At 48.1% G+C, this 24,562-nt stretch overlaps 1 protein-coding gene and 1 long non-coding RNA gene across 2 annotated transcripts in view; one reads left to right on the top strand and one right to left on the bottom strand.

Annotated features, from left to right (window-relative positions):
• The window catches only part of ASXL2 (ASXL transcriptional regulator 2), a 60,573-nt gene extending 41,545 nt beyond the window's left edge, over positions 1-19,028 (bottom strand). The window contains exon 1 of the mRNA XM_083733927.1: positions 18,774-19,028. Coding sequence (XP_083590053.1) covers positions 18,774-18,830 — 57 coding nt within the window. The 5' untranslated portion in view covers positions 18,831-19,028. The remainder of the gene's footprint in view (positions 1-18,773) is intronic.
• Positions 1-24,562, top strand: part of LOC310842222 — a 274,827-nt gene that overhangs the window by 73,267 nt on the left and 176,998 nt on the right. The gene's annotated exons all lie outside the window — the stretch shown is intronic.

Here is a 24,562-nt window from a genome sequence, read left to right as displayed (position 1 = left end):
TTGATCAATTTTAGTCGAATGTTCATCTGCCTTTTTATTTAAAATTGCCAGTTGTTCTAAAATCTGATTCAGAACTTTTTCAGATCCTCCTGAAGCCATATCCCCTGTGGGTGTCTGCTCATCCACCTCTTTTTGTGTTTCTAGAACAGTTGGGACCGATGATCTGCGTGGTTGGGAAGTCAAAGTTGTTTGTACCAATTGTTTTGCCTTTGTTTTAGCCAACCTTGTTTTCCCTGCGTCGCTCATTCCAATCCCGTCTATGTATCAAGGTCAGACTGTATGTGTTCCCATGAGAGAGACAGTTCCAAAGTATAAACAACCAGGCAACAGAGAATCAAAGAGAAGTCCCTTTCTCAAGTCACCAGTCCATAGGCCATACCCGTCCATGGGAACATGAGGAGGGCCTCCCTGTCTGCCTCAACCCTAAAGGGAAGGAGGGATTGTGGAGGCATTCCTTTAAGTACTTGGTCCCTAAGCCGCTAAGAGCTTTGTATTCCCCCACTCACACCTTGAATTGGGCTCAGTATTATGACATTCAGGGCTTCATCCAACAAAGCGGTCCCATTTGCGCAAGGACTTCTGCTAGTCCAACGTAACCTTTTCTCCCTATCTGTTTCAGAGAGTTGTGGGGGGAACAACACATTTGGAGGAACTGCAAGGGGCAGGGAACGTCTCCTGCACAAGTCTTTGTGTGAATGGAAGGACTTCGCTGGCTACAACCCTCAGCATTTGCCTGCTCAAAAATCTGCATGCACATAAAATTTCATTTTTTAAAAACTCCAAATACAGAATCAACTGCTTAAGCGCAGTCAGTTACATTACAGAAGCTCACTGTGCCTCCCTTCCTACCACTTCTTCCTAACAACAGAACAAGGAAGGTGAGGAATTCAGCTGATTCCACTTTTAAGGACCTGGAACACTTTTAAGTTTTCTGTTGCTGTTTGGAAATGGAATTAATACAGTGCTTCCACCTAGCAATGGATATAGACAGCAGTGTAGCATGCTGCAATGCCTGTATCCATGGCCAAGGCTCTTGTAGGTTTACTCAGAAGTAGGCTCCTTCGCACCATGAAATGCAGTTCGAACATTGTACTCTCAGATGTTTTAGTTCATGTTTTAAACTGGTGTGAAGGGTTCACTTTTTTTTTTTTGGTAAGCTGCTTGGAGACATGGAGAAAACCAGGGCAAAAATTTCTTATTTATGATGATCTTCATCATTCATTTATTATCTTCCACACGTCTCAAGGTGATGTACAAAATTAAATAAAAACAGCTAAAAACAACACAGAACACATTATCAAATATATCTTTAAAAAACCACAATACAGATACACATGGCAAAGATTCATTTATCCCACTGGGAAAGCTCTCCAGAACAAAAGTATCCTCAACAAAAATATATTCAAATGCTGCAGAGCATTTACACAATGTTGGTACATGTAATAGTGCCCAATCAGTAAGGTTTTTCTCTCTCTTTTGAATAGCCAATTAGCTGAGTTTGCACCTAATGCAAAGAAGCTCAAGCTGCCTCAAAACACACATCACCAGCATCATCACTGGACCCCAAAACAAAGACCAAAGCCTACAGAATGCAGCAAGCTAACAGTGGTGGGACGTGGGTGGCGCTGTGGGTTAAACCACAGAGCCTTGGGCTTGCCGATCACAAGGTCGACGGTTTGAATCCCTGTGATGGGGTGAGCTTCCGTTGCTTGGTCCCTGCTCCTGCCAACCTAGCAGTTTGGAAACACATCAAAGTGCAAGTAGATAAATAGGCGGGAAGGTAAACGGTGTTTCCGTGCGCTGCTCTCGTTTGCCAGAAGCGGCTTAGTCCTGCTGGCCACATGACTCAGAAGCTGTACACCGGCTTCCTTGGCCAATAAAGCGAGATGAGCGCCGCAACCCCAGAGTCGGCCACGACTGGACCTAATGGTCAGGGGTCCCTTTACCTTTTTAACAGTGGTGGACCTCGGAGTCTCAGATTTCAGTGGCACCCTGTGCAATGCCAGAAGTTGGTGCCCCCACATCTCTCATGGTCCATTCTAACTCACAGTTGTTTCCTGTGGCACCCCCCCCCAAGGCTCCGCATCCAGGGCACCCAAACTGGTCACACTCCCCCAAATCTGCCTCTGAAACTAAACACCCAAAAAATCCTTTGCAAAGTTAAAACTGCAAGCATCCAGCTTTCAGAGAAGCAGAAGCTTTGAAAGAAACGAAACAAAGTCCTACAGACATTTACTATTTTTCAGGGAGTCAAAAAGATGAAGTTGCTTTCCATACAGGACACCACTGATACAGGAGCAACAGAGAATGCTCTTGCCCCAGGGAAACATAAAACAGAGTCCCTTCTGCACTCGAAGCACCACAGGGATTTGCAGCTGGAACATCTGCAGGTGCAGCACATTCCAAACCGATACCACAAAAGCAGGTCAGGGGCTCAAAGGTTTGTATGTGTATCTTCAAAGATTTTATGTGCGCCGCTCAGAGATTCTGAATATTAAGTGGTATGTGAAATAAGCGTTATCTGAAATTCTAAGAAACTTGTTCACCCTCAGGCAACTTCCTTCACAGCAGGAACTTTGTAATACAGAAGTAGGAACCCTTGGGACTCCCACATGGCCAGACTGCCAGCTTGAGGGACACCCCAAGATTAGCAGGATAAACGAAGAAGCAGGAGGGGCCCATCAGATGGTCAAATCTGAGTAACCCTGGAGGGAGCACAGAGAAACAAGGAACCTTTTCAGACCCTACATACACGACTAGCTCAACCAGTTCACCTCTCTGGCCTGATTCAAATTTCTCCTCAAGATGCGCTTAGTACCCCCCACCAACTGCAACGAACCATCTATTACAGTAGAGAGGAGAGGGCTTACACCAGTTTCATTTCCCCACGGATTCCGTTTGATCTTTGCCTTTCATTCCTTCTGCTCACTTTACAAGGCCCAACTTTAAATTCTAAGCTTCTTGGGGCAGAGAACTCCTGTGTTCATGTTTGCTCATGTTGCACAGCAGGGGTGGCGGAATAGTAAAAGTAATAGTAATTTATTATTTGTACCCCGCCCATCTGGCTGGGTTTCCCCAGCCACTCTGGGGGGCTTCCAACAAAGATTAAAAATACATTAAAATGTCACACATTAAAACCTTCCCTGATGTCTTCTAAATGTCAGGTAGCTGTTTATATCTTCTTAACATCTGGTGGGAGGGCGTTCCACAGGGCGGGCGCCATCACTGAGAAGGTCCTCTGCCTGGTTCCCTGTAGCTTGGCTTCTCGCAGTGAGGGAACTGCCAAAAGGCCCTCGGAGCTGGACCTCAGTGAACCAGATCCCCAATTCCATCTCCCCTACCCAAGTCAACACAATCAACCGCCCAACTTCAAAGGATGTTGCAGAAGCGGGGGGGGGGGGGGAATGCTATAAACTGCTTCTTCCTCTGCAGAAAGGAGAATGCAAGGCCCTTGGCTGCTCTAGGGAGCTTCTAGGGAAGCGCATCCCAATGGGGCTCCCTGCCAGCACTCATCAGGGGGCCCAGCTGGCAAAGGAACCATTGGGAGCTCACCATCCCTGATGTGACTGGTGGTTGTGGTTTGTGGGGAGTGGCCTCACACACCAAACTGGGAGCCATGCACTGCTGGATGAGGCCTCCCCATTAGAGTAGTCTATACAGTAGTGCTCACTGGAAGGACAGATCCTGAAGCTGAGGCTCCAAGACTTTGGCCACCTCATGAGAAGAGAAGACTCCCTGGAAAAGACCCTGATGTTGGGAAAGATGGGGGGCGCAAGGAGAAGGGGACGATGGAGGACGAGATGGTGGGTCAGTGTTCTCAAAGCTACCAGCATGAGTTTGACCAATCTGCGGGAGGCAGTGGAAGACAGGAGTGCCTGGCGTGCTCTGGTCCAGGGGTCACGAAGAGGCAGACATGACTAAACAACAACAATACAGTAGAGATGGCACCCAAATAATAATGCATTGCAGTGGGGTGACTAAGGAAACTGTCAGGGAACTACCATCAGCTCAGATGCGAGAGGTGGAAGGGCAGTTGTGTTATAGGGAACCTCCGATAGTCTTGCGAAGCAATCCCTCCTCTGGCGAGGAGGAAAGCCCCACCTCCAGTGGGGAGGAAGTGGTGGGACCAGGGGATGCTAGGGAGAGCCTCAACACTGACCCTGAGCAAGCCGGAGGGGAGGGAAGTACCCCTTTGCCAGCGCCCACCCTGCGCAGTAGGTTTCGGCGCAGGGAGAGGAGAAGGTTGGGGGTCAAGCGACTGTTATGCTGGGGGAGGTCCAATACCAGCCACTCCCAGATTCTGCTAGCAACTGAGCCAGACATGAACTTGTGACGCTCTTCACTGTAAATAGTTTTGCACTAAGAATAAAGCCTGGAGAAGACAGGTCAGAGTCTTGCCTGTTTGCTCTCGAGCAACCACACCACCATCTGACAGAAACTGTACATTTTGAAGCTTAATGACTGCAAATGCAAACCAGAAATACCCTGTGGAGTCTGGGACAGTCTCTGGTCTCATGCCCTCCATTATTTCTAGGGAATAAGGTGCACCCCTTCACAGACACACGAAGTTCCTAACTAAATTCCGCCTCACAGCCTGGAGATGGGGATCCCCAAAAGACATCAAACCATTTTACCCAACAAATGTGACATGACTGGCTGAGAAGGCCCACCTGGGTGAGACCCTCTTCCGCATCCCATGTACGGCACTTGGCAAGCAATCTTTGAAATGCATGGGAGTCTCAGCTGCAGCATTTCAGATGCAGACTTCTATGTAATGAAAAATTGCTGTCCCTCCTGTGTGGACGCCATCATTTGTATCCACTATTACGGACGGGTGTTTGTAAAGGAAAAAGGAAGTTAATACAAGCTCTGGCTATGTCAGGGATGACGGATGAGACTTTAAAGAACCAGGCCCCCCTGGCTGCCATGTCATAAATTTAATCCAGCTCTAGACTTAACTCTCTCTCCCCACCCCCTTCAATTTCTCCTATCCATCTTCTATGTTTGCAAGATCACTGAATCCGCCCAGAGGACAAAATGAATCAATGCTGTCTCTTTTCATTTGCTCTCACATTCGTGACCTGACCATTACCCTCCTTAGAGACACACATGAGCAAGTGGTCCCAGATCAGACCGGTAGGGGCACAGGAACGCGCTTTGCAATGCTACCAATTACAGGACAACCAAAACTGCCACTGACACGAGGAAGGAAAGCTCTGCCCTACGAGAGAGAAAAACTAGGCAGCAGGAACAGCCTTGCCCACCTGCCCAGGCGCTGGTATCTGTTAGTCAAGGGTAGGGCAATTTCTCCCAGGGAGGCACCGTTTCCCAAGAACGTAGCAGATATAAGCCACAGAGCCTCTTCCCTGTTGCAGGGTGCAATGTCAGCACATGCAAGGCGCTCTCTAACCAAGACCATAAACAACTTTATTTAAAGATGCTCAATGATAGTTCCTCGTCCAACGTCTCCCAAGGGAGGCTGCGTATAAATGTTCTAATAAAAGGAAAAGCTTGTGCCTGGTAACTTCACTTCTTTCAACAGCAAGAGAGGTGGGGTTTTTCGGAAGTACAGTTTGAGCAGATGCCAAAAGGCACTGTGGGGGTGCAACTGCCTGCTCTACCCCCTTGCAAAGCGTTGCTGTGTTTCCACCTCATGACCCACCGCGCAACGCCATTCCGTAGCAGCACACGCAAAGGCCTGGATGACTAAGGAAGCACATTCTTTGCATACAAAGGCTTCTCAAATTCCCACTGTGTTGACTTCGCAGAGTGATGGGAAACTGCTGCCAGCAGTCCTGAATGGACAGGACACCGGGCATGGGATCAAAACCACCAGATGCAAAACAATTTAAGGGAACAGGGCTGATGCCAAGGAGAGAGTTCAAGGGGGAGGGATGGGTAAGGCAGATGCCAATGCACAGACGCCACACATATCTACGTGTCAGCAACCTCCCACTAAAGGGGTTGAGATCCGAGGCCAACTTAGACCGCCAGCACCTTCGCTTAACATTGCTGCAATGCCCGGAATGGAGAATATCCAACTCAGCACGTTGTTTTCTCAATTAAAAACAGTGCCCTAGATTAGCCTTGTAAACAAGTAAACAAGGCGGCGGGGGGGGACGGACCCAATTGGCTTGCAAAGGGGCAGAGGGCTTTGCCACTCTCTCTTCTAACACACAGCCTGCTGCGCTTCTATGCAGGGAGGGGAGAGGGCTCCCCCCCCCCATGACAGACCCACTTGATTCTGTGCTGGCTGCCAGCCCATTTTCTTGCCAAATTCTCTGTGAAGCCACCTGCAGGCAATTATTTTGAGTCCCTACATTGGTGCTGAAATACAAAGCTGCCCCAGATACTGAAGTGGAACCTGTCTAAAGCGGGCACAGCCCTTCTGGCATGAAGAACAACCAAGAGAGCATTACTGCGAACGGTCACGGCAAACAAAGAAAGATCCAAAAAACGACTTGCCCAGCTGGCTTCATCTGCCATGATATCGCTAACTCTTCCTGGGAACTTCCTTTCTGAGTGCTGCAAGGCTTTTAGGAGAAACCTGGAGCCAGGCTGCAGAACTCTGCCCACAACAGGAAAACTGTCCGCTGGAAGCAGGAACCTCACACAGGGTGGTGCAGCCCACAAGGTTGGCCCACAACCTGCCACAGGTAAAAATGGAGCAGACCATTCCCACCGTATTATGTCATGGCTGGAAAAATTGCACTGGCTGCCAATCACCTGCTTGGCTAAGATTAAGATACTGGAACTAGTTTACAAAGCGCTATACCGATTGGGACCAGGATACCTAAAGGATTGTCCCATCCACCCTGCAGGTACCATCTCAACATCAGGAGGTCTGATCTAGTGAGGTGCCTGAACTGGGCCTTTCGCGCCCTCTGGAACAGCTTCCCCAGTACAAATCAGGCAGGCACCATTCAAATTGACTTTTCAGCACCTACTGAAGAATTTCCTTTCTCGACAGGCCTTTGAAGCTGAGATCTTTATCCCAATCTGTGGCTGTATTAGACCTGAAACTGTTTTACATACAAAATTGTTCTGTTGTGTCTGTATTTTGTTTTAGACGTTCTGATACGTCTTACATACAAAATTGTGCAGCTATTTTTACTGTGAAATTGCTTTGAGATATTTTATGGGAAGAGACTCCTCAGTAGAAATAAACAAATAATGGCTAGGTAAAGTCAATGAACTCTTTGGTTTCATGCCCAATGGACAACAGCTTGTCTCCCTGCCCCACTTAGCAGCTTGTTTTCTTGTTGTGCTGTGTAGGTCTGGAAATCAGATGCTATCAGTTGCATTGTACACATATGTTTTGAAATGAGAGGTGCAACAACAACAAAAAAGAGTCATTTCCCACAAATATGCAATGACTTCTGAACTGGAAGTATTTGCTTAAGTATCTCCCCGTACAGCCCTGACCAAGGGCTGCAGCATTCTGCACCTGCATGCTCCAGTGGTGATGGTGGGTCTTTCAAAAACCTTCTGCTGATGCTATCAAAACTGCATTGCTTTGCTCTCAGCCTCCTGCAATCCCACCTCTGAGCCAGCCTCATCCTTCAACCTGCCTTGGCACTTGGTTAACTGCTTTCAATTTCTTAAGCGTCTGCTCTTCTCTCATCATTAATTCAGGAAGGCAACTGGAATGTGTCATCCTAGTGACGATGCAATTCCACCACCAGGATGACAGAAGTCCCCTTCCTGAATACCAAAACCCACAAGGAAGTCGCTCTGACAAATTCACCTCTGTGTAACCTGCCAACACACTCACGCTGCTACCCTTTTAAAAGCCCTGCTTTCAATTCCATGGTTTGGACATTTGGGGAATGTGTTCTTGGGGAAAACTGCACACCCCACAAGTCCTCATCATTCTCCTCAATGGTTATCATTCTTCCAGAGCTCCTGATGCCCCTCTCATCAAAGACAATGGGGGATTCGTTCAACAGGACACCTTGCAAGTGTTTCACACACATCTGTTTTCTCCTCTTCCCATCTACCGTCTCCTGTGGGAAGGAGCAGGAGAGCTTTTTGTCAGTTCTTCAAACTAAACAGACTAAGCAGGAAAGCCATCTAGTCTGCGCAACAGAAACAAACAATTAAGGGACCCTAGCAACGTGAGGTGCCAGCACACTCCATCCATGAGAGATGGACAGCAGCATTCAAGCAAGCAATTTCCTGCTATAAGCCTAGGTGGCAGTTGAATTGTCACAGATTTTCGATATGCCTCTTTGCTTTGGAGAGCAGTCTGGATTGGTACAACCAGGTGTCTTTCTCCACCTGAAGTTAGATACATCACAGATTGGTGGAACTGTGACCTTCATGGATTTGATGTGCCAGCTTGAAAAGCAGGTGGGCTTAATCCTCTCTTGCTCTGCTAGAAAAGAGGAGATTGAGAGGCGATATGAGAGCCATCTTCAAATATCTCAAGGGCTGTCACATGGAAGATGGAGAAAGCTTGTTTTCTCTTGCTCCAGAGAGGAGGACCTGAACCAACGGCTTCAAGTTACCGGAAAGATTTCAGCTAAACATCAGTAAGAACTTTCCAACAGTAAGAGCTGTTCAGCAGTGGACCAGACTCACTTGGAAAGTTGTGGGCTCTCCTTTGTTGGCGGTCTTCACAACAAAGGTTGGGTGGCCATCTGTCAGGGATTCTTGAGCTGTGATTCCTGCACTGCAAGGGATTGGACTAGATGATCCTTCGTTTCCCTTCCCACTCTACAACTTTATGATTCTAAGATCTGGGATTCAGTGGTCAGTCTGTGATGGGGTGATGGGCTACGTCAATCTTCCCAAAGTTACTGTTCTCTCTGTTGCCACCCCATTGCCTCTGCCTTGAAAGAGACAGATTAGATTTTGAGACAGGCAATTCCCAACCCATAGTTCACACACTCTGAACAGATAATGCTATTTCTATGCTCTGTGCATAAACACCAACAGCATGCTAAGTCCTATAAGCAGTAGAATAAGTTATTACTGCTAGCTCTGCTCATAGCAATGCAACAGCAATATTGTTAAGTCTCACACAATGCGCTGAAGGATTTTGAAGCCCAAAGTTGAACCACACAGAGGGGAACACCATTCTGAATTATAAAGTACACTGTTTAAAACTACTCTGTGCAGGCTTGCAAAAATGGTTGATGAGTCTCTGTAGAGCTTCCTCAGAGTGCGCTGTCAAGGCTGCGTCATCTGCAAACAACATCTCATGGGTAAGAACCTGCCGCACTTTTGTCTTGGCATGGAGAGGTGCCACTCCTTGAATGAAAGTACACACCGTCTTCAGATGAGCTGGAGGCACATGAGAGCAATAGAGAGAATATGCCAGAGAGTTGGGGCGAGACCACAGCCATTTCACACCCATCTTTATAGAGAAGGCGTCTTGAAGATGAGCCATCATACTGGATGGTGCTGTGCATGTTCTCATTGAATGACGTGATCATTTTGTGGCGCTCAGGTGGGCATCCTATTTTGTTGAGCAGTGTGAAGAGTCCTTGTCGGTTGACAAGGCCAAAGGCCTTTGTCGGCTCCACAAAGGCGATGTACAAGGGGCGCCTCTGCTCTCGGCATTTCTGCTGCAGCAGTGAGAAAATCATGTCAACTGTTGACCTCAGAGCTCTAAAGCTGCATTGTAATTTGGGATAGACTGTCAGCAAGTGAATATAATCTGTTGAGAACTACATGGGCAAAGGCTTTCCCCATGGCACTCAGCAAGGAGATCCCATGGTAGTTGTTACAGTCATGGCAGTTGCCTTTGTTCTTGTAGAGCAGCCTTTCTCAACCTGTGGGTCCCCAGATGTTGTTGAACTACAACTCCCATCACCCCCAGCTAGCAATGGGAGTCGTAGTCCAACATCTGGGGACCCACAGGTAGAGAACCACTGTTGTAGAGGGTCACAATGCTGGAGTTATCTATGTCTTCTGGCATGGATCCTTGTTCCCAGTTCTGCAAGAGGAGGCCAAGAAGCTGTGTCATGAGGGAAGGAGTGAAGCTTGCTTTCAGCACTTCCGTTGGTATTCCATCATTTCCTGGGGCTTTCCCTCATACCTAAGAGTTGATGGCATTCTTAGAGGGAGGGAGGGGCATCCAGAGACAAGCAGAGTCTGGATGCTGATGCCACGATGCCTTCCATATGCACTGTTGTCAGGAAGGTTTTGGGCATCACATGGCAGGACAGTGTCACTAAGATGTGCTCTCCCAAGGCCACGTTCTCAGCATGTTTGCTCTTCCATCTCAGCAACGTTTACACTGGCTTGGTCATGTCCACAGAATGGAAGATGGCAGGATCCCCAAGGACGGGCTCTGCGGGGAGCTGGCCTCTGACACTAGACCCACTGGCAGACCAACTCTGCATTACAAAGATGTCTGCAAATGTGATATGAAGGTTGCCAACATCAACCCTGCCGTGTGGGAATCCCTTGCAGACGACCCCAGTGCCTGGAGACAGACAGACCGTGCATCCACAGCAGTGGCCAGAGGAGGAATGACCACTGGGAGGAGCGCAGAGAGAAGAAACAGCCTGGTGCATCTGTAACAGTGAAACTGGACATCCTCATCTGCTGCAGCTACTATAAAACATGTCTCTCCCATACTGGTCTCACCAACCACAGTAAGTGCTGTAACGCTCCAGTGGTCTGACTTCACCTCCGAAGGCGCATTCTCCCACTGTCTCCTGAGATTGACAGGTGCCAACATACTGTTCACAGCGCACACAGAGCCTAATGGATGGATTCAGAGGAGAACCAAGTTGATGGCAAATGGTCTGGAAAGTGACGCCTTTGAGAATGTGTCTGGTCTAGAGAAAAGATTAATAGCTCTTTGAATCCATATTCAGCTTTCTAGTCCCTGGAGTGTTCTCAGAATGTTGTAGGAAAGAACAGCTCTTGAGAACCGATTTTAAACTTGAAAGGCAAAGACTAGGTTAAACATTAGAAAGATTGTGCCTAAGCTTAGTAGCTGGAATCAGAAATCTTATTTGAGGACAGGTATCTATTGGAGATGTTTTAGATGCAGAATTATCCTTATTCTCCTGTTTCAGAGTAGCCAGTAAGAGTAGATGACCAGCTGCAATTGCCATTCTACCTACATACATGTGCAAACACACACATGTGAAATTGGCCTTGCAAATTACACGCCCTAAATTGGCTGTGACAAAGAGCGCACTTGAGAAGGACACTCTGGCAGCATCCATCCCTCACAACCAGGAACAGGGCTACTACTCTCACTTTTTCCAGACAATGGAGCTGTGATTTCAGCCCAGGTTTTCCAAACCCAATAGTCCTTCCACGTTGCATCATAGCTGAAAAGACATGGAGAAAATGATGATGTATGGCAAGACCATCTTGCCCAACAAATAACCTGGGAGAAGGCGTGTCTCACAAAGAGTCTTGGACCTAAAAGGAATTGTGTGACTTGGCTTAATGACAGCAGTGGATCCCATCTTCCTACTATTCTAAAGGATTCTGTAATAGCAGCAGCTGTCATTGACAAGAAGCAAGTGTCATTTTCACCTGGAAGCAGTGATAAGGGATAGAAATTTCTTCCAGCGCTCCCCCCCCCCCCGGAAAATTTTCCATTTAGTTAAATGCATTAAAAGCAATGAACTGCAAATACAGTATTAATCAAGCTTGGATGTTTTGAAATGTTTACCTTTGTTTACAAAATGCAAATAAAATAGATATGCTAAATTAGATCACTTTTCAGGGCACCAGAGAAGTTTCCATAGAAATTTTCTGATGCAAATTGCCCTGGAAAAATGGCCACCATTCAGGAATCCCACATCACTGCCTAGAAACAACACAGGGGAAGCCAGCGGTGGGGAAGGAGGGACAGGTTTGAGGAGGACTTGACCCAGATTACTGCTCCTCTGACTCATCCAATTAGCCAAATGCTGTTCAAGGCTTTAATTAGAATTGGGGTCATGAGGGAAGGAGAAGCAGCCAGGTAATTAGAGATCACGTGTGTCTGCATTCTGCCTGCTGTCTATTTTATTTTATAGAAATACAAACACACAGTGTTCCCTTTAACTCAGCTAGCTAACCTGCAGAAAGCAGAAGGGAGGAGGCAGCAGCACCAACCAGTGAGTTGCTCAGGAGAGACAGCAAAGTAACATCAAATTAAGAGCCACCTAGTGACAATCCATGCCTGCAGGAAGATTTAAGGATCTGAACACTGGTACTGTCAACAGACATGTGTGAAAAACCAGCTCCAAAGTTAATAGTACCAGTTTCACCTTGGAAACAGCCAGAAAGGAAAAGGGGGGGGGGGGTAGAAGAAAAAGAGGGAAGGAGGGAGATGGCAAACTTGCTGAAGCACACTTGCTCACATCAGATGCTTAAAATGTACTTCCATTTCTGGCCACCAAGTTCTCCTTTTCTATCCTCAATCAGGAAGAGAGTGTTATTTATTTAGGGAAGTTTTTAATATTTAATGCTGTATTGTTTTTAACACTCAATTGGGAGCCGCCCAGAGTGGCTGGGGAAACTCAGCCAGATGGGCGGGGTATAAATAATAATAATAATATCATAAACTCATAGAAGGCTTTGAAGGGCATCTAATCCAACCAATCTAATCAATGCAGGAAATTTCTCACCATTCATCATCATATTAGATTTGTTGTTGTTGTTTATTAAATTTGTATACTGCCTTTGATCTGAAGACCACAGGGCGGTTCACAACATAAAAACACAATTATGAAAACACCAAGTACATAATAAAAGATAAACAAAACAATAACCCCCTCCCCTCCCTCAGATACATTGAAAAGGCCATAGAACGTTAATCAGCCAAATGCCTGGTTGAAGAGAAATGTTTTTGCCAGGCGCCTAAAGATATGTAATGAAGATTTAGCATAAAATCACTACAACCAACACAAAGGGTTGGATCCAGAGTTGCCCTCCTGCAAACGGAAGGGTTCCTTCCATTCGGAGAAGGGATTGAGATACAACAGGGTTTCTCATTTGGGAAAGTCAGGTTTCTGCCATTTCCCCCCAGCCATGATGCCCCAGAGCGTTCCCACCCCTTTCCCCTCCAAGTTAACCCACATGGCCTAACTTCTCCTATTGGACACACCAAGCATGAAGCTTCAGTGGCAGAGCTTATGGGGCTGCTGGCTAGCATTTCCCCACACGTTCTATGGGCTACCATCCCACTCAAGCCCCTCTAGGTCCTTGGGGACACTGCATACCAGGATCGCTGGCTGGGGCAGAGGCAAAGAATAGTCCCCATACCTTTTCTTATGAAGGTTTTTCCGCTAGCAAAAGAAACTCTGCAAATGTTCAGAGGCACAAGGCACACACACCTAGACTGGGTTGAATTCCCTTCCTGGGAAGGTAAGGCTACCCCTCATTTCGCTCCCTCTGAGATGTGAAGACAAAACATGTTGGTTCACTCAGTCTTCGGGGAGATGGAGCCAATCTGAACCTGGCAGTTCCAGTATTGTGCTGTATTGTTTATTTTCGCTCTGCTGGTTTTTAGATGTTTTATCTCTTGCTGTAAACAGACTGATATGTTGTTGTGTTGTGCACCACCCTGGGCTCTTTTTGGAGGAAGGGCAGGATGCAAACATAATAATAAATACTGAACACATTTTTGTTTTTAAAAAGGAAAAAGCAGCAACCCCACTAAGCCTGTCTAAAGTGTCCAGGAGTGAGGACTGTCAATGAAGCCATCATGTTTGCCTCAAGGTGGTGGTTCTACATGATCTGGCATGGAAACCCAGCCAGATAGGCGGGGTATAAATAATAAATTATTATTATATTATTATATTATTCTCTGAGGTTTTGACGGGGGAGGGAGAGAGCCTCAGTCCTAGCCTGGCACTCTATGCGACACACCACAATATCCCACATGAAAAAATGCAACATATGGCAGATTCCCCCAAAGGGAACCACACACTCAAGTGTCATGATACTGTCAATGAAAGATGGATGTCAGCTTAAAGCTCTGTCTGTACAGAAGCACTTCAAGGTTTCAGTTCAAGGAAGCCATCACACCAATCTACTGCAACATCCCAGAACCCAAGCACATTGTCAGTATATGCCACAGAAAGACTAGAGAAAAAGATTTGCTCTTTTTAAATCTGAAAATACACACACATAAATATGATGATGACGAAGAAGAAGTCAGAGTTCAACAAAAGAGGAAACCTAGAAGACATCAGATGCAACATTTGAGATGGTGGTGTTAGGGAACAAAAGCTTAAATGCCTCTTTCTCCACCCACAGCAAACTTTTAAAAAGGACTGCCTCCGCTGACAATGCAAATCAATCTAAAAAGCCAAGCTAACCCTGGAGGGGTGTCCTGCAGTGCTGTTTAACCAACACGGTGAATAGCGCAACCTACAAAACTATGGCAAAACTTGTCAAGCAGCCAAGGAGGCAGCCTGGCAACACATCACCACATAAAGCAGCAGCAGCAGCAGCAACAACAACAACCATACACAAAAGCCAGTTTCGTTTGATATTATTGTATTTATATACAACCCTTTCCTCCTGAAGGAGCACAGGGCACTGTACAGCGTAATAAAAACAAACCATTTGCACACAATAATTAAAGCTGAAAAAAGCACAATGCTACCAGTGCTAGACTCAAAGCAAATGCGTCTCCTGAAAGCCCAGGCAAGCAAGTGTGGCCAACATCTAAAAATTGACAACATGGGAAACAGCTGCATTTCCCAGGGAGGGAGTTCCACAATCAAGGTGCCACCACAGAGAAGTCCCTTTCTCAAGTCACCAGTCCATAGGCCATACCTGTCCATGGGAACATGAGCAGGGCCTCCCTGTCTGCCTCAACCCTAAAGGGAAGGAGGGATTGTGGAGGCATTCCTTTAAGTACTTGGTCCCTAAGCTGCTAAGGGCTTTGTATTCCCCCACTCACACCTTGAATTGGGCTCAGTATTATGACATTCAGGGCTTCATCCAACAAAGCCGTCCCATTTGCGCAAGGACTTCTGCTAGTCCAACGAAAGCTCCGCTCCCTATCTGTTTCAGAGAGTTGTGGGGGGAACAACACATTTGGAGGGAGTGCACGGGGCAGGGAACGTCTCCTGCACAATTGAATAGAAGGACTTCGCTAGATACAACCCTCAGCATCTGCCTGCTCTTGTCACCTTTAAAAATAATCTGCATGCACATCAAAACATTTTTTTTAAACTCTAAGCACAGCATCAACAGCTTAAGCACAGTCCGTTACATCACAGTAACTCTTTGTGCATCCCTTCCTACCACTTGTTCCTAACAACAGCACAAGGAAGGTGAGGCTGGGAGTGGTTGCTTTCACACTGAAACCTTTTAAGGCCATGGTTCTCTGATGTCTATTCCCATGATGGAAGCTTCTGCATTCAGGTAGGTAGCCATGTTGGTCTGACGCAGTCAAAATAAATTAAAAAATTGTCCAGTAAGCTTTCGTGTGCATGCACACTTCTTCAGACAGAAGCTCCTGCAGGTTTACTCAGAAACAAGTTCCATTAGAAATCAGGCAGGCGACATCCCTGCTGAGTCTCAGATTTCAGATTAAAATGGTTTTATTTCAAGAAGCCTTTGCACCATAGATGCAGTTCTATTTTATTTTATCTTAAATTTCCAAAATTTTAATACATACAAATTTTAGTTACCTTCACCTATCTGTCTAAACTTCCCTCTTCCTCCCTTCGTGGTTTCCATGTGCAGTTCCAATGTTATACTCTTAAGTTTTTATCTATTTTGAACATTGTATTTTGTATGTTTTTATATGTGGGCAACCCAACCAGATGGTTGCGGTATAGAAATAATAAAATTATTATTATGCTTTTAAAAAATGTAAGCTGCTTTGAGACATATTTAAAAAATGTATGCCCTTCTTTTCACTATATATAAATAAAAATAAAAGGATTTGCCCCTCATGAGACCCAGGTAACAGGCCTACCAGATGAAACTGATGGTCTATGTAGTCCAGCATTCTATTCTGACTCTGCTGCCAGTGGCCAACCAGATGAGAAGCCCTCTCCTGTTGTGATTCTCTGTGACTGAGATGCCTCTGATTCTGGAGGTAGGATAGAGCCATCTTGACTAGTAGCCATGAATTTGTCCAAGAACCTTTTTAAGCCACTAAGATTGTGGTCACTACCAACACACCTTGCATTAGTGACTCTCACTGTTTAATTACACTCTGAGTCAAGCAGTGCTTCCTTTTGTCCATCCTGAATCACTCATCATTCAGCTTCATAGCATGACCAGGATTCTAGCACTTTGAGAGATAACTACTACTCTCAATCCACATCATGCATCATTTTACACACCTCTATCACATTCTCACTTACTTTTCTAAATATATATAAAAGTCACGGGAACAGTTTTATTATGTGGGCTGTGATTTTCTGCAGATGATTCAATTGACAACAGTACATACCAACAACTTAGTAAACCATTCTTCCTTTCCGTTTTCTACTACTAATGACAATGAATTCCAGAATGACTCAGGTGCACAAGCAGACCTCCAGAACTATTAAAACATCCCTAATGAACCTTCTGGGAACAGAGGTTTGTCAATTCCAGGAACTAATTTGCTCTGCGATGCACCCTGGCCCGCCCAGGAGACAGAAACATCCTGCATGTTGCCTGGACCTGTTTTTTCTAAAACAGAAGTATGGATGCTTGTGTTTTTGTTTACTGAGATGAAGGTGCTGGAAAAGATGGGCATTTCACTGACAGACAATGAGTCTGCCTACTTAACATTTTTAGTTAATTAGTTCTTTCTTTTGGTTACCCTGAATTTTAAAAACTGATGCCATTAAGAGCAGTCCTGCCCAGAAACAGCGTGAGATATTTTGGTGCCTGCTGGAGAACTATCTTGTTAACTGGTACCTGAAAGCTGTTATTAAGTCTTTGCTTGCATCTAGCTAAATACTGTTCCAAACACAGCAGGGATTAACGCAAGATAGTCTGAGAGCTCACTCTTCAGTGAGCTTTGGAGTCTTCAACTCCAGACAGGATGGGGGCTCTTAGAAGCTTAAGAGGCTGTAGTCATCATGTATGTTTACCATTAGCAGAGCTTTCCGGAGTAGCAAGTAGCTTTTGGTTGAACAGGCTGTTCCACCATTAAGACTGAAGTTCTAGGAAGAGGAAAGAAGTGAGGATGGAGGCAAACTACAGTTCTGACAGCTTGGAAAGGAACATAGAAATCTTTTTTCTATTTAGTTGGACTACCGGTCCATATAACTCAGTACTGAGTGACAGCAATTCTCTGTGATTCCAGGCAGGAGCATTTCCCAGCCCTGCTAGGAGATGCCAAGCATTTAATTCTGGGACCTTTTCCATGCAAAGCATGTGCTTTATCACTGAGACAAGGGGGAGAAAGAAGCCTACACATGTGGGCTTGGCCTTCCAGAGCATCTCACAAGGGACTGCTGTTTTGAAATGGGGGCCACATTGTATCTCATGGTACCCCATCACCAAGAGTGGGAACACAGAATTACATGCCACCCACAGTTAACGACAACCTCCTTTTCACCTGATTCATGGGAACAGATGCCCCAAAAGGTGCAAGACTCTGAGCAAAAATTGGGCAAAGATGAGAGGTGTAAAAACAGACAGTAGTAGTGAGTAATTTTGACATATATTTCTAAGTTTTGGGGAGCAGCTTTCTTTTGCTGGTCCATTTCACTGTGTGATGAGTAAAGGGTTCCAGAGTGCACAGTCGTCTCAGCTGTCAGCTTTCCTTACACACATGCTGTGGTCACCAGGAGCCCTTTCCACAAAGAACCACTGTCAGATGCAAACTTTTGCAATTTGCCACTGCACCTCCTCCGAAAATCTCAAATTAGCTCAGATACACAATCACCTCAGCACCATGAAAGACAGTGCAAAGCCCTGCGAAGTTAAGGGATTGCCACAACTGCCAGGGCTGACAGATATTCCACAGCAGCCACCTCAGAAGGCAGCTTTACTGCTTCCTGCTTCTCAACTCAACCTGCAAGGGCTGACAAGCCAAATACTTTGGGGAAAGAAAAGCCATTTCCTGATGTTTTGGAACCATCAGCCCCCCGAGTGCCTGATGGGATGCTATGAGTCTTGCACATGACTGTGGCCTGATGGGATGTCTTGCTCCTAAGCTTCGCTTCTGCATATGATGCTGCACAAACCGTTCTAAGCTGAAACATTCCTAAAATGTTCAGTTCACATTGAGTTCGTACTCTGACCTGTTCTTAATGCATAGTTGACCACATCTACGGATGAATGCTATATCAGTCAATAGTAAAAGTTTAATAAGGAGGTTTTCACGCCTGTCCAATTCTGTGTTCCCTTTCCCAGCCTTTAATCTATTGGTGATTAATCCCTATATGCAACCTTTGCTTTGTACTCGTGTTAACCAACCAGCAATAAGCACATATGTGGCAACGCTGTAATAATCAATAAAAGAGGCTCCTTGAGACTTGCTCAGGAGGTGCCTCCCAGATGACGCTCGTTATTTCAACCCAACATCTGGGTCCACAGCCCTCGCTAAGCATAACACCACCGGCGAAATAGCCTCCCTTTCCCCTTGCAACGGCAGGGAAGCGGACAGCTCCTTCCGAAGCGCCCAGGCGGGGATCCCGGCGTTGCAGCGGGGTGGGCTGGATGACCGGCGGGTTCCCCTTCCTCTCGGCCTGGAGCAGGAGGGCCTTCAGACACGTGTCGGGCGAGCCCTTCACACGTCCGGCGGGGAGCTCGGGAGGGGAGAGGGGCTGCCCCTCCTGCCAGCCAGGCCCGCCCGCCCGCCCGCCCCTCTCTTCCTCCTCCCCGGGCCCCGCCGCGCGTACCGTCCGGGCGGCCTCTGCCCAGGTGCGGCCCTTCTTCTTGCGGCCCTTTTCCCTCATGGCGGCGGGACGAGCGAGGGGCGTCCGAGGCGGGCGAGGGCGGGCTCTCTCTGTCCGGGCGGCGAGGAGGGCGAGGAGGAGGAGGCCGAGGGCCGGGAAGGGCAGAGCCAGGAGGCCTCGGCCTGCGCGGCGGGCGCCGCTTACACCCTCAGGCCAGCGACGCCAGCGGCTCCCCCGGCCGCCATGTTGGGAATCCTTCGGCAGTCACGTGACGGCGCCTCCGCCCCGCCCGGCCAGGCCCCGCCCCCCTGCCCGGGAGAGGAAGGGGAAAAAGAGTCCGGCCGGCCGGGGCGGAGTCTGGGCAAGAGGCTCCGCCCTTTGAAAGGGAGGGGGAGGAAGAGGATACGAGGAAGCCCGGCGCACGCGCAGGCCGCCGCCGCCGCCGCCGCCGCCATCTTCGAAGCCCGGATGTCCTTGGGCGCATGCGCGGTGTGTCGCCGCCGCCGCTGCTGCGAGGGGGCTGTTGCCACCTTGGTCCGCCTCCGGGGAATCCGCAGAGCGCCTGCGCAGTGCAGAGAGGCGGGAGGAAGAGGAAGGCGGGAGGCCCAGGAGCAGAGCTGTCAACTGACAGATTGGAAAATAAGGGAGCAGCAGCCAAAACAAGGGAGTTTAGTCAACTAGCTGAAATGCGAAGTGAAAAGGGACCAGATAATTTGGGAGACAGCATCTAGACAGCATCTCAAAAAGCAGAGACATCACCTTGCCAGCAAAGGTCCGTATAGTTAAAGCTCTGGTTTTCCCAGTAGTGATGTATGGAAGTGAGAGCTGGACCACAAAGAAGGCTAATCGCCGAAGAATGGATGCTTTTGAATTCTGGTGCTGGAGGAGACTCTTGAGAGTCCCATGGACTGCAAGAAGATCAAACCTCTCCGTTCTGAAGGAAATCAGCCCTGAGTGCTCCCTGGAAGGACAGATCGTGAAGCTGAGGCTCCAAGACTTTGGCCACCTCAGGAGAAAAGACTCCCTGGAAAAGACCCTGATGTTGGGAAAGATGGAGGGCAGAAGGAGAAGGGGACAGCAGAGGACGACATGGTGGGACAGTGTTCTCGAAGCCACAAACATGAGTCTGACCAAATTGCTGGAACAGATAGGTAGCCGTGTTGGTCTGCCATAGTCAAAACAAAAAAAATTCCTTCCAGTAGCACCTTAAAGACCAACTAAGTCAGTTCTTGGTATGAGCTTTCGTGTGCATGCACACTTCTTCAGATGCAAATTGCTGGAGGCAGTGGAAGACAAGAGTGCCTGGCGTGCTCTGGTCCAGGGGGTCACAAAGAGTCAGACACAACTCAATGACTAAACAACAACAACAATTTTGGAGAGCAGCGCCGGTTTTTAGCCCTTCATTTCCAGAGGTTGCTGCTCCAGACACCAGCCGATGAAACACTGCAATTAAATAACTACAAGCAGCAACCACTTTTCGCGCAAAACGAAGTCCAAGCTACGAAGATGCTGCTGCAGTTCTTTATCTTTTCTCCTGTGCTCCGTCTGCAGCTCTCAGTTCCATCAGGCGGGGTGGGAGGAAGGGGGGGAGTAGCGCCCGAAGTAAACCCGCAGATCAGACTATCTATGCTAGTCTACCACCATAGCTGTCAATCGTCCCTTATTTGGTGGGAAAGTCCCTTATCCCAGCGCCGTGTCCCGCTGCTGTCCCTTATTGATGATGTCCCTTAAATTTCCCGGGTTTCAAAGGAAGCCGCTCCTCTCCCTCCCTCCCTGCCGGCCAGGGAGGAGGGAGGCTACAACTGTGTTGCTTGGCTGCGTTGCTCACCCAATAAGGAGTCTGAGAACGACTGGGGGGTGGAGCTTGCCTGCCTTGTGCTGATCAAATCAGCCACGTTGCCTGGGGACTCGCCTTTGCTCAGCGCTTCCCAGCGGAGAAGTGACAGTGGTTTTCCTTGCTCCATCGCCTTTGCCAGGTTGCTGCACTGTGGGAAACACCGCTTGAGGCTTCGTTTGGCTGCTGGCTGAGCTTTCTGCCTTTGGCTCGGAGGGGCTCAGAAGCTGAACATACCTGTGCCCGGAAAATCCCTTATTTTGGCTGCTGATCCCTTATTTTTGAGGCTGCTGGTCCGTTATTTCCAAATCTGTAAGTTGACAGCTATGGTCTACCACTACAAATCTATAGGACACGACTGAACGACTAAACAACAACAACAACAACATGACTGTATATGGGAATGCCATGAATCTGTAGCATTGAAATTGCTGGTGGAAATTAACCTCAGCTATCACCTCTGAGACTACCCACACAGATGTGTGCAGAAAAAGCTTGCCGATAATATGCACCTGCTAAAAGGTAGCATGCCTTGTGATACAGATGTTGATCTGGATAATTAAAGCATTCCAAAGCATATTTCTTGCATGCAAATCAGTATGGAGCTATTCCCACTGGCTCTATTCTGCCATTTGCGGCAGGAGGCTGTGCTCTCCTTGCAGCCCTTCTCTGCATGACCTTTAGCAAACTGCCTGCCTGGTAGTAACTGGAGCATGAAAGTGCAATCCTGCCAAGGCAAGCCAAACACACACACACCATGTCAGCTAAGTGACAAGTGGCCGCTGGGGATTTCTCTAGGTTTGATAAAGAGAAATCCCATTTCGTTTCGTGCTGACCCAGCTTGCAGTTATTTCACAGGCTGCACTGGCTCCAAGTTACCCTGACCAAAGAGGACTCAAAGGGAACATCTAGTCGTTTAGTTGTGTCCACCTCTTTGTGACCCCCTGGACCAGAGCACGCCAGGCCCTCCTGTCTTCCACTGCCTCCCGCAGTTGGGTCAAACTCATGCTGGTAGCTTTGAGAACACTGTCCCACCATCTTGTCCTCTGTCGTCCCCTTCTCCTTGTGCCCTCCATCTTTCCCAACATCAGGGTCTTTTCCAGGGAGTCTTCTCTTCTCCTGAGGTGGCCAAAGTCTTGGAGCCTCAGCTTCAGGATCTGTCCTTCCAGTGAGCACTCAGGGCTGGTTTCCTTAAGGATGGAGAGGTTGGATCTTCTTGCAGTCCATGGGACAACAACAACACTGACTGTCTGGTAATGATGTTTTCCAAAATGATACTTTTTAATCTGAGAAGTGCCACATCTGCAGTATGGAAAGACATTTAAAATCAAGAGTATGCTCTAGTAAGTGGAACTTTTATTTCAATTGTGTGGTGAGGGGTGGGGACGGGACAAAACACAGTGGGTGGGCATGAGGCTTGAAGGTTCATGCCCCTCCACAGCCCTTTCTCTGGGTGGTCATGAATTGGCACTTCACTGCCATCCACCTAAAGCCTCCACGGAGGTCTTCCCAGGGGTCTGATGTCTTACCTGCCCACTTTGGGATTTCCTGGAGCATGTGGAACACCCCATCCCCTTCTCCCATTATCATAGGAAATCTAGGAAACACATCAACCCAGAAGATTTGGGTGACATCACTGTGGTGGAAGGACATTGACCGTAGTTCCGTGAATCTGGGCCCATAACCTTTGTTGGGATACTGCCAGGGAGACAGAGGCATCAGGCAGCCTCCACATCGTCTCCGGATGATCTCCCGGTCTCCCATAGAACAGCATCAGTCAATCAGCGACACAAGCCTCAGACACATTCCAAGACTCGTGCACACCCTTTCTGTTTTCTTTCAGCCAGGAGAGCATAAAGGTAAAGGTAAAGGGGTGGCTCATTTCCCCCCTTCCCCTATTAAAGGTAAAGGGACCCCTGACCATTAGGTCCAGTCGTGACCGACTCTGGGGTTGCGGCGCTCAACTCGCTTTATTGGCCGAGGGAGCGGACGTGCAGCTTCTGGGTCATGTGGCCTGCATGACTAAGCTGCTTCTGGTGAACCAGAGCAGCGCACGGAAACGCCATTTACCTTCCCGCCGGAGTGGTACCTATTTATCTACTTGCACTGATGTGCTTTTGAACTGCTAGGTTGGCAGGAGCAGGGACCGAACAATGGGAGCTCACCCCGTCGCGGGGATTCGAACCGCCGACCTTCTGATCGGCAAGTCCTAGGCTCTGTGGTTTAACCCACAGCGCCACCTGTGTCCCTTTATTTACAGCTTTATTCAGTGTTGATCAGAACAAAGGAAAAACATGACTGCTTGCATCCGTGTCCAGGAAAACAGCCGGAGCAAAAGCTGTATACAAAACGGAAACTCCCAGTGAGCAGGAAGTAAACAGGCATGTGACACACAACAGCCTGTTCCCTTTTTAAGGTGGAACGGAAATATCCTAACATATGGAACACCCCATCGCCTTCTCCCATTATCACAGGAGATCTAGGAAACACATCAACCCAGAAGATTTGGGTGACATCACTGTGGTAGAAGGAATTGTGGGACCTTGACCATAGGCTTTTGGAACAGTGGTCAAGCAGCAGCCCAATATGTCTGTAGCCTGTCACAGTCATGTTTGGAGCCCAGTGTGCAATTCAGCTGTGCATCCATTTTGCATGCTAGAAGCAATGCAGGAGAAAGGCCACTAGGTGCCCTCACAACTCTAGCAAAAGGAGATGAATTGCTGGCCGTGTAATTCCAAGATCCCTCTGCATAGCAGCCGTGAACTCAAGACACGGAACTTGTTTTGAACGCCAAGAAACTCCTCCATGCAGCGGAGATAAAAGGTTCGGCCTTCCAAATCTGATGGGCCTGACCTAACACCTCCCTCCCTCTTTGAAAAGGAAGAAGTGGAGCACTGGCTGAGTAATGGCACAAGTGGTGTGTCATTTCTAAGATGACAGCTGCCAGGTCGCAAATCAAACCCTGCAGAAACCTCTTGGGGGCTGCAGCCAACTTGGATCTCCCTGCAGAAGTAGGGGCAGGTGGTGAGTCATCCCTGCCGAGGAAACCAGGCCTGCCGCAGCTAGATGTGGCGACTGCGCTGCATTGCTGATGCTCAGGTGGAGTCCTGAGCCACAGGAAGCTGCCTTACACTGAATAAGACCCACCGATCCATCCAGCTCGGGGTGATGGACATGGAGGAAGACTTGATTTTGCATCCCTGTTCAGCTACAATGTGGGACGCAGGTGGTGCTGTGGGTTAAACCACAGAGCCTAGGGCTTGCCGATCAGAAGGTCGGCGGATCAAAACCCCACGACAGAGTGAGCTCCCGTTGCTCGGTCCCTGCTCCTGTCAACCTAGCTGTTCAAAAGCACATATAAGTGCAAGTAGGTACCACTCTGGTGGGAAGGTGCGCTGCTCTGGTTCACCAGAAGCGGCTTAGTCCTGCTGGCCACATGACCCGGAAGCTGGATGCTGGCTCCCTCGGCCAATAAAGCTAGTTGAGCGCTGCAACCCCAGAGTCGGCCGCGACTGGACCTAATGGGCAGGGGTCCCTTTACCTTTACTCAGCTACAATACTCATGGACCCCGGGTCAGACATTGTCAACCCAACTTGCTTCACCAGGTTGCTGTGAGAATAAATAGGGGGCAGGCCATGTATTTCACCTGAGAACTTTGGAGGAAAGGCAGGAGAACATGATGCCTAAACAAACATGACACCTGACCAAGAGGAGGAGTTCTAGCAAGGGGGGGGGGGGCTGTGGCCCTCCAAATGTCATCAGGCCAAACCCCATCCATCAAGAAGCCTGCCAGCTTTTTGCGTGCTATTTCCTGAACATTTAGGAATAACGTGCCCGGCTGATGACACGGCAAGTTCCCCCGTGTCTCCCAGACATGCTGCCTGCTGATTGCCAATCTTTGCTCCGCGTTCATCAGAGCTCAGCACTGTGATGCCCCTGTTCTGGGAAGCTAATGGG

The sequence above is a fragment of the Podarcis gaigeae genome (assembly GCF_964106915.1).
Source record: "Podarcis gaigeae genome assembly, chromosome: 3".
NCBI lineage: Eukaryota > Metazoa > Chordata > Lepidosauria > Squamata > Lacertidae > Podarcis > Podarcis gaigeae.
Note: the sequence above shows the minus strand (reverse complement) of the source record. Positions and strands in the feature narration are given on the sequence as shown.